This window comes from Mesitornis unicolor, unplaced genomic scaffold (genome assembly GCF_000695765.1).
Source record: "Mesitornis unicolor isolate BGI_N332 unplaced genomic scaffold, ASM69576v1 Scaffold54983, whole genome shotgun sequence".
NCBI classification, from domain to species: Eukaryota; Metazoa; Chordata; class Aves; order Mesitornithiformes; family Mesitornithidae; genus Mesitornis; species Mesitornis unicolor.
In genome coordinates, this window is record NW_010175041.1 from 715 (window position 1) to 11,515 (window position 10,801).

The window sequence follows — 10,801 nt, forward strand, 5'->3', positions numbered from 1 at the left end:
GAAGACCTAAGGAACTGTTGTTGCCAGGTTCATTTCAGTCAAGTGAAAGCTGGCTGATTCTGCACTGAGGACATGTGCTACCACTGAAAGGCAGAAATGCAGACCCATGTCAACTCAGCCAAGTTAAGATGATACAAACTCTGTGTGCAAAGACCTCAGTACAATTCAGTTAGCTGGGGAAGTTGTATCAAAGCTGTGATTCAGCAGCTGAAGCTTTGAGGGTCTTTTAAATGAACTAGATGAAATTGCATACAAAGCCTTCTTGGCTATACATACGTATATTTACACTTGCACTTGTTAAAAAAATACACACTAGAAACTCCATGGTATGTTCTTGTGTACTTACAGAAGGAGTACAGTTTGGAGTCTGAACTGGATTAGAACTGGCAGCTGTATTTCTTTCCAGTGCCATTACTTCTTTTGAACAGTTTGTACTGTCCATAGGTGGAGGTGCTAGAGCCTGTGGTGATTCAGTATTGCCAGGTTTTCTGGAAAAATAATGAGACAAATTGTGAAAAAGGGCTTTTCAAAAGAGAGTGAAGAAACAAGTGAGGAAGCATTGCTTTTTCTTCAGTTTACCATGGACTGTACAAAGCACTTGATGACACCAGTCTTCTGCAGACTTGTTTTTACACATGCTTATTGTTAATCTGGTTTAGTCAAAACCCGTAAGTGTATTTGTTCTAGTATCAAAGGAGGCTTTGCACATCCAAAATAAGGTGCTCACACATGCTATCAAGTTAATATTTATCTTGCTAATGACCATGAGCCTCTGTTAAGCAACCCTGACTTCTGCAAACATTAGCTGCATAAGGCTGCTTAGTAGGAATATTTAAGCGCAGAAGTATTTTCAAGTGAAAATATTACCTTCCTACGATTATTGGAAAAAATGGGATGTGTTCACTCCTTTTTTCTTCTTCCAAAACAGCAGATTCCAATGCAAGGCATATACGATGTCCCTGGAATGAGAAGCAGCTTGTGAAAGTCTTTAATGGAGAACAGTATAACTATTTCATATACATTTAGTGTGGCAGGTGAGCCTAAACAAGGAAGTGCTTTTTTCAATGGTACTGAATATCAGTAATAGCTGCACTCACGTACCATGCAGGCAATTCAAAAAGCTATATTACAGCAAGACTCCCTCATCTGGAGGGACCACATCTGGAATTATGCTCTTATTCACATCTCTTCCCTTTTTTAGCAGGACTAGAAGACCCCCGAATGCTATTCCAGAAAATTACAGAACAGAAGGAAGACTGAAGAGGAAATCTGTACTATTTTTTTACTGTTTCCTAAGTTCATAGATGGAAAATTACTCTTGTGAGTGCTGACTGGGTGACATTAAACAAGAGGAGGAAAGCACAGCAGGCAGGCCAGTTAAAACACCTCTCAGCTTTTTTGGGTTTGGTTTTTTTGGGGGGTTGGGGTTTTTTGTGTGGTGGCAGGTTTTTTTGTTTAATTTTGTTTGATTGATTGGGTTTTTTTGTGTAAAGCAGCTTTATCTGTTCTGTTTAATCCCTTCACCAGAGAGGCAAACCTGCTTTACACACTAGTAAGAATTTCCTCTGTCTTCATTGTGACGCACTGTTACTGTAACCTCAGCATTGGTGTTTGCTCTTCCAAAAACCACTTTACCATCCCTCTTTATTAGTGTAATGAAAAATATTAAAAGCAACACCGGAATCACATTTATAAAAGATAAACTGAATTTTTCAGAAGGTTGCTCTACACCGGAAAAGGTCTATATAAAGCAGTTTACCTCATTTGCATGATCCATATATACTTGTATTTCCTTCTTCAAACCTGCTTCACTATCTCCTTTCAAAGTGAAGGATTTCCCCGATTTTTCAATTACACGAGTTATACCAGCTGTCTTGTGTATCTTTGCTCCTGTAAAAATGTAAAAATTTCCAGTCTGATTTGTATAAAGTAACAGCATCTATGAAATACAGATTTCTGCCATTACATTCTACTCTAAAGTGTGTCTCACAAATGTAACTACTGCAAGAACAGAACCACTCCTGCATAAGCTCTAGGACTAAAAGTAAAAAGCCACTTAAACTGAGATTGTGAAAGTAACCGAATGCCCTCTGTGGCCAAAGATCATTAGTTAAATGGGTCGAATAATGCATTTATTATGAATTTTAATAACTAGCTTTTTAAACCTTAACCTGAGAAAACAATCATCAGTGCAGTCTAGTTCATGAAGCATAGACAGGAGAAGACAGGCAGTGGCTTTCTCCAGTGAGTGGTGTTGGTAATACAATTACCTCAGTTAACAATGGAAAGCTTGGAGTAAGGACACAGCTTTCACTAAGTAGATTAACTATCAAACATAGATACAAAGAAGAGCTGATGAACGAAAACAAGGCACAGTTTAATAATACTTTTCTAACAGTTCTAAAGAAGATACCAGTAAGAAACTAATGAATAATATACTGATCTGCAAGTGCTAGAATAAAGGCAGAGTAGCAAAAAAATCTAGTATTTTCTTCTACCTAAATTGGTTTAATGTTTGGCAATACTTCAGTGCAGCTTTAAGAACATGATATAACTACTTGCATAACTGCAAAAATGAATACATACCATCATAAAAACAAATTTCAACATCTGCAGTGGGTGAATTTTCCATCAACATGCACTTGGCGTATCTTGTGTAGAACGTAACTTTGGGGGTTTTTGTTCTTACTAACTGCACAAACTTGGCTGCATACTGGTATTTTTTCCAGTACTTCTCTAAAATAAAAAAAAAAAATTAAGAACTTTAATCAAGAAGTCATCAGATTAAACACTGTGCACCAGCCTGAAGAGAAGTGATTTTAAATATGTATCCGATAGCTGAAGGTTGTCATATTTAAGTACCTTAAAGAAGTATGTTCAAAGAAACTGACTTGTTTTCACTTTTACAGAAGTATACATCTTCAATAGCTTCAGTTGAATAGCTTCAATTAACATGGTTCAGAACCACAACAACTTAGTAAAGGAAAGTGCTGCCTATATCATTTAACTAGATATCACAATCTAGTTGGCTTCCTGGCTTTAGGTCTTAGATCTCTAATTAGTAAATCAGTCTGCTTCTCTCTCAAGAATAGCTTATATTTGTTCTTCAGCCGTCTACCTTAAATACTCTGTCAATGCTTTCAAGTATTTTTCCCCTTCGCCCTCCTCAAGTTATGAGTATTAGGAAGCACAAAGTAAAGTTGCTTTATAATATTTCTTAAATTCACATTTTAAAAGCTTCCAATATGAATAAGAAAAATATGAAAGCTTGAATTTTAGTACACACATTATAAAGGATGATTCCTTATAATTTTCATACAAAATTAATTAAAGCCTGTGTGTTTGTACTTCACATAAAGTTTCAATTTATAACTTCCAGTTAAACTGTAGTTTGAATCTTATTCTCAAAGGAGTTTTATCCACAGAGTTACCTGAAAAGTACTGGGTAAAAGCTGAAGTCTCAAATAAGATTAACTTAATCACATTATTTATCATAATTTTAAAAATAAATTTCAGGTTACCTGGCAAGTTGTCAAAATTATATACACAGATGTCTTCAGGAGGAGCAGGAGGTCTGTCATCAAGAAGGAAACCTCTTCCTTCATTTGGATGATAAACTGCAATCTACAAGAAGGGGGGAAAAAACCCAAACATGTTTACAGCTGCAATTTACCACAGCACTTCCTACATTTAACAGGTATGGAAATAAGTCACAGTTTAATTAATTACTATAATTTGCCATGAATGCTCTATTCCTTTAAGTAATTAAACAGCAGTAGTTTTCAATATCACCTCACATATTCCAAAAGTCAAGTCCAATTTTGCTCTGAAATAACTGCTTGGTACCTATATTTGAATGGCTGTACTAGGGGGCAGGAGGAAGGAGACTACAGTTGTGCATATGTAAACACTGCTTTTTCAAACAATCACTTAAATGACAATTTAAAAAAAAAAACAACCACCCTGAAAGAACAGAATACTCTAAGCCCTTTAAACAACAAATAAATTGAAAACATACCACATTTCCATCACAAGATATTCTGAGAACTTCTTTCACAAGTTCTTGTGAATGGTGTTCTTTTAGAAACTCCATACACACTTCTCCAGAATCTAGAATGCTCACCTAAAATATATTTAATATAAGTTAGACAAAATGTCATTTACTCTCTGGCAAAATAAGATAACTTTTTTCTACAAACACTTCGAAAAACTGGTTTTCTTCCTCTAACGGACTGCAAACTTATAAATGCTTCTTACAGTAACTTTTGCTATTAAAACAGAACACTTCATCGTGACTGAAGGTTATAAGCCTGGTCAGTGAGGGTGGGGCTTCTTAAGTGACAAATCAAATTAAGACAGGTCAGCTCTATTATATTCTTCATTAAAAAACAAATTAGGGGGTGTGGAGAAAGAGGACAGGATAAGCACAACTGCAAGAAATAGAACAAAAGGTAAGAGGATGATACCAGGAACAAACCAACCAGAAAAGTTGTTATCAGTAAGGATTAAGGGAATTTGTTTTGTTTTCCCACATAAGACAGGGAAAAAGCAGCACTATAGGAAAAAGACTCAAGTTCTATTTGAGAGCAAGACTATTTTAATTTCTAATCCAGTTTTTTAGTCTAACTAGTAAAAGTGTTTTATGTGTTTGACACAGTTAAAATCTTAATGCTGAAAGTTTAAATGCATCTTGTACAGCTAAGCAGTACAGAGTTTTAGAACTGTAGGAAGTATATGCATTTAATATTTGTTATGTCTGCCTACAATTTCTTTGCTTGTAAACTACAAACAATGCAATGTCACTTTTTGCAGGAAGTGACCACCAGGTTACAATATTCCGTATTAAAAAACCAAAGATGCATCTTACTAATTTAACTTTAAATTAAATTATCATAAAGTTCTATAAAAGCAAATACTTCTGGTTTACCAAGTGATTTTTAAGATGTATTCACACTATATTTAATACTTAAACTGTTTCTGTTTTAAGAACTGATACATACCACTGCATTTTTTGTTTTTTGCCTGATGGGTTTTAGCCTGTGAGCACTGAGAGGCGAGACTGTACTTCGCAGTGTAGATTTCTGTTGCGCTGGTGGTTCCTTGCCCCATGCTTGTTTTTGTTCTGCAGTTGACCAAAGGCCACATGTAGAAGATGGTTGATTTTTCTCAGATTTGCAAACAACTCCAGGGACATATTTCTTTGGGATTCTCTGGTTTAAAGAATGTGGACAGTCAATGGATGCATCATGATTCCTGACATCTTTTAAGGTGTTCCATGCATTTCTTGATGCATCTTGCTGTGCATCCAGATGATAGCGAAACCCTCCATATGCATTGCCGTTGCCAGTTAGGTCTGCGGGTGGTCTCAGCTGAACTGGAAGCATCATAAAGGTACATTGTAGATTCAAAGATCATTCAAATAGATAACTAAACAAGAATTAGTTTACAAGAATTAGGTTAATCTGTTGAAAGACAGCTTACTTAACATTCAGAAAGCCACTAGGCCCTAGTTTCACTTAAATTTCAGTTTAGCTAACTAGTGTTTTAACATCAACCAGAGGTTTTAGCACTCAAGATGTTAACTGTATACTCTAAAACCCTTGTTTTATTTCCAGTCACTTATGAAAAGACAAAAAACCCCCTATTTTTATATTTAAACTTCCTATGACTGATTCCCTAGGTCTGATATTTAAGCACTTAATCAACTTTCACCTCATCCAGAAAAGTAATTCACTCCTCCTGCCATGTTGCAGGACAGTTGAGAAGGGACCAGAAATTAAATAGGATTATTCAGACCATATGTCATATGATTTCAGTTCCCTGTAAATAGGAAGGGAAGGAGTCCAGTAATACCAAAACAAAAAAGGCCAGAAGGGATTTGTGATTCAGTTTTAAGATTAAATTACATTATTTGTAAATTATGTAATATGAAGCATGACAAAGAACAACTCCTTGCATTCTGTGTCTTTTATCCCTTCCTCCACCCCTCCTTCTGCAGCCTTATCATCTTTCTCATTCACTAAGGTCCCATTTTCTCATAAGGTGTGTCTGCACAACTAAACTAACAAAGCTTTTGAGTCACCAGCCAATCTTTTGTCACGTATTTATAACTGCACATGTGTCAGGTCACAACTGAATAATTATGGCAGGTTCCAGAATTCTGTTTTCCTTATTTTATTTTTTTTTTCCTCCAAAATACTGACAGAGAATGACCTCATTTTAGGAAGCTAATTATTCAGTTTCTTCAATCCTATGAAGGCAGTAACATACAGTTAGTTATACCAACCCAACAGCACAAGAGCAACATTAACAACAAAACCTCCTGAAATTAATTTCTACCTCAGGAAACTAAAACATTACAGCTTAGTCCAAAAAAGAATAAAACAATGTTTTCAATGGGATATTTCTTGCTTAAGATTGATTCTACATGTTATCGATGCTGAAAATAATTTTGCCTCTTACAATATCTGTGTCCACTTTTGTCAGTGACAAGACAGTTTAGCATTTACCATGCTTTTCATTCAGAAAAAAAATCTGTGTGCAGTAGCCTATGTTAATACCCCAGCTGCTGTTATTTAGGATGCCAGCATTATACTCCAGTATCCCAGGTACTCGGCCATAGAGATATCCCTTCTGTCTCAAGTTTAATGAAATAAAATATAGAAAAAAAACATAGAAACAGTTACAAGTCACTACTCCAACTTGAGTACAAAAAGAGAAAACTGATTAGGAACACACCATTTGTTTGCATGCTTCCAAGCCACTGCTGCATTGTTTCAGCCTGGGACTTCTGCTCTAACAAACCAACCTGGGGCTTCATTGGGCAAAGATAATTTGAGCTGCAAAATAAAAGTTACACAGGTAATCAAGATTACATCAGAGACACTTGCACAACAAAAGTTATAGTGTTACAGCTGCAGAAACTACAACTCCTTTTAGAAGATTTAAGAAATTCAGGTGGCATTTTCCAGCTTGAAACAGCATAGAACATGCTGCTTTTTTCATGGGTAATTTAATTGGCTAAAGCATTAAAAAAACAAAATACTGTTTCCAAATGGAACAAAAAGCTCTTAGTAAGTTTCAGCACAAATTTAAACCTGTTAGCACTCACTGGTAGACTCTTGGAACCAACATACACGAATAAAAGAAGCCACTGACAATGCTGCCAGCAGTGGCTGTTCTAACATCTAGTTCTTAATTCACAGAGAAGACACAGGAATGACATCCATGACCCCAGTGGATCTCATTCAGCATAAATACGCAGCTGAAATATGTAGGCAATCTTATCACCTAAAATAAATTCTGTTTATATAAAACATAGTAAATCCCCAAAATTAAAGATTTTACCAGCTTTTTAGACAATGACATATATGTAATCACAGGTGAACTCAAGCTATAATCCCCATATTGAAGAATAAAAGCCACACAAAAAACCAGGTACTGCAGAATCACTGATCTGTTGTAAAAAATCACACTAAGTACCTGTGAGGTTTTCTATCTCTGTAGCCTGTACTTTCCTTTTGTGATGATTGCTCCTTTACCATTGGCAAGGACTCAGTTATCACAACCTTCATAGACTAATCTAATTTAGGTTTTAAAATCTTGCATTTAAGATTGCCTTGCAGGCTAACAATAGATGTAAAGGGCTCTTCAATCAACCATTTTAAAAAGGATTAGGAACCATTCAGTTAATGCCCACACTTATTAGTAGTCCATTACATTTACATATAGCATGTCTTTATGAAATCATGAAGAATAAAAGCAAGTTAACCTAGGTATAATTTTTTTTTGATTCATCAAACATTTGTTAAACTAGAAAGAATGCCCACTGAACTTGCTGAACACAGACACATTGCCAAACATTTGTGCATAGTTAAGAAAAACCTCGTACTTCATTTACTTTTTCTGAAGGGCAAAGTGCTCATTTGGATTTTCCCTGAAATGATTTGAAAAAAGAAAAATAAGCCATTACACAAAGTTGCCACTTCTTAATGCAGTGAAAAATGCAAGAACTAAGATATGTGACAGTCCTTATATTAAAATAGAAAAGTGCTCTTTGAGATTCTGCTGATGGAAAAAACAAAGCAAGTTTCTCAGTATAGACAGATGAAGTTTACTACAAAAAAGGGCTCGTTACACAGAAGGCAAAGACAAGGCCTCCAACATTGGAGAGAACATCCCTGTATCACTTGTAGATCTGACACCTGAGTTATTTTTTATAAGCTGGGAAAGTTCTTCCATGTATAGAAGGAAGAAAGTAAGTATTTTCATCCAGAAACTGCAACTAAGGAGAAAGAATTAAGTTTCAGATAGTTATTTTCAAGTGTTATTTTCCTTTCTGGTATACCAGTTTTATAATCCATCACTTAATCTTGTACTTAATTGGCTGGGGCTTTCCCCCACCCTTTATCTTGTCTAAGCATAATGCTTAGTTAAAGATGAACAGGGAAAAAAAAAAACAAAGCAGCAAGCAAAAGCATTAGCTGTCACACTCTGAATGATTTCTACCCTAATTTACATCTCTTCCTCAAAGAAGAGCAAGGCTCCCTCACTACAATTACTGTGGGGAGAGAAATACTCAAGTTGCAGCACATAGAAATAAGTTGCTAATAGAATATTAGCAGGATAAATAAACGCTACAATCTAGTTAGCTGATGCGCTGCATCTTTAAACTTTAAGACAGGGACAGTAGGGAGGTAAACCTCTACATAGCAACCCCATCAGCTATCGTTCCCTCCTATTTGGCATTCAAGCTACAAGTGTAGAGACTTCCGGCACTTACTACAGCTTAGTTACAAGAAAAAGCACACATTTAACATAAGGCAGCTTTAAATTTCATACTAATAAAAACTGATTCTTACTGCGGTTGGTCTTTTACAGGTGGAGATTTTTGCCCTTCAAAAGAACCAGTACCACTCGAAGTCTTCTCCTTAAATATTTCTCCTATATCAGTATAGCTGTTCACAGGTGAAAAGCATTCTGTATTTTCCCTTGTTCCTACTCTAGGCTTAGAAAGCAGTTCCATAGAGTGACATCTCTCAACAATATTCGATATGCCTTGAGTCTGACTATGGGATGTGCCAGAGCGATCTGAAGAGTGGGCTCTTCGGAGGTAGCGTGAATGTGGTCTCTCTTCAGCAAGTTGCATGGTTCTTCCCCTGCCAGTTATGCCCATTTCTTTTTCCTGAATTCCCCACTGATGAAAAGAACCGCTTCCATCTACAGATGAAGTACTACTGGAATTCTTGGTTTTAGGAAAAAAAGTAATTTTATTTGGGAGTGGCTGTCCAACTAGCAGCTTCTTCTTTTCCTTCAAGCAACCACTGGTACTGATGTTGGAAGAGCCTGTGAAGGTTGTAGAGATGGTAGCATTTCCACTGTCCATGGAATCTTCTGAAGTTCCCGAATCTTTACTCCGTGCAGAACTACACCTGGACATAAAAGGATGATCCAGCACTGAGGAAAGACTCAAACGATCTGCTGGATTTTTGCGAAGCAACCTGTGTATAAGGTCTTGTGCCTCTCGTGATAAAAAGGCTGGCATTTCATAATCTGCTAATACTACTTTGTTCAGCGTGTTCTTGACTGTGTCAGTGTCAAAAGGTGGCTTTCCAATAAGAAGAGTGTAAAACATGCAGCCCAAAGACCACACATCAGATTCAAGTCCATGCGGACTGCGTGTGGCTATCTCTGGAGAAATGTAATTTGGAGTTCCACACATGGTGTAATGTTTTTCATGAGGCATTTTCAGCTGAGTTGCTAGTCCAAAATCAGCAATCTTGACATTCATATTATTGGTGAGTAAGATGTTAGAAAGAGTGAGGTCCCGGTGCAGTATTCCATGAGAATGAAGATACAGCATACCCGTGATAATTTGATGCAAGAAGTGTCGGGCTGTCAAAACAAACCCAGATGTTTCAGTCATATAATTGAAAACATAGCTGCAAGAATAACAACTTTTTAAAGTCTACTACTGATCTTGCTTTTGGTTTTTTTTAAATAAGGATGTTACAAGGATGGTTAAGAGTCATGCTAATGAGACTGGAATTAACTTTCTGCTTTTTGCTTTAAGCTGTTGCTTAAATTATTAAATTATTGACATGATTGTGTTCTAAGACCATGCATAACAACGTTCTGTAATGCAGTAATCAGATTTGCTTCTTTGCTAACAGAACAATGTAAACAGGACTGGAGATAACTTTGTCTTAAACTTTCTAAAATCAGTTTCTGAAGAATTTAAAAAGTTAAGCTCCACACTTTCAGAAACAGTAAATGCAAAAAAATCAAGCAGCTTTACTATATGCAGATTATAAAATATAGGAGAGAATTTGGATATTTGTTTTACCTTTAGCAAATTGGCAAGGCTAGCAGTATCTCAATTTCTCAAAAAATTCTAAATTCACAATATCGGGATAGTCTTTATGTTCTATTACATTAGAAATTCAGGGACTATTCAAGAGTTTTAGCTTACAATAGGAATAACAAAGCCTCATCCAGGCTGAAACAGCACCATTTATTAAGATGTTGCAATTACAACAATTTTAAGAATCATTCTTTCTAGAGCAAGCATTTTAGTCCTCCTCTTTCTCTTAGCAGAGGGCAAAGACTGGCGAGTAACAAATTTCAGCAGAAACAACTCCTCAAAGGAAGAGACTTCTTTATCCAGGTCAAAGGTTTATCAGCTTTTAGAACTAAGGCACCATTAGGTGAACTATTTTTGCTGCAGATCTGAATTAAATAGATGATGCCTGTATAGCAGTAACCCTTTACTCATGTGATCTGAGCTCCAAAAAAATCCATA

At 36.1% G+C, this 10,801-nt stretch overlaps 1 protein-coding gene across 1 annotated transcript; it reads right to left on the bottom strand.

Annotated features, from left to right (window-relative positions):
- Window positions 1–346: 346 nt before the first annotated feature.
- Window positions 347–9,894, bottom strand: PLK4 (polo-like kinase 4; the record flags this gene model as incomplete). The annotated part of the gene is made up of 9 exons (XM_010181223.1): window positions 347–488; window positions 868–959; window positions 1,760–1,890; window positions 2,587–2,736; window positions 3,522–3,624; window positions 4,019–4,123; window positions 5,001–5,374; window positions 6,739–6,839; window positions 8,862–9,894. Coding segments are annotated over 9 exons (2,231 nt in total), but the record flags the coding sequence as incomplete, so codon positions are not given.
- Between the last annotated feature and the right edge of the window lie 907 nt (window positions 9,895–10,801).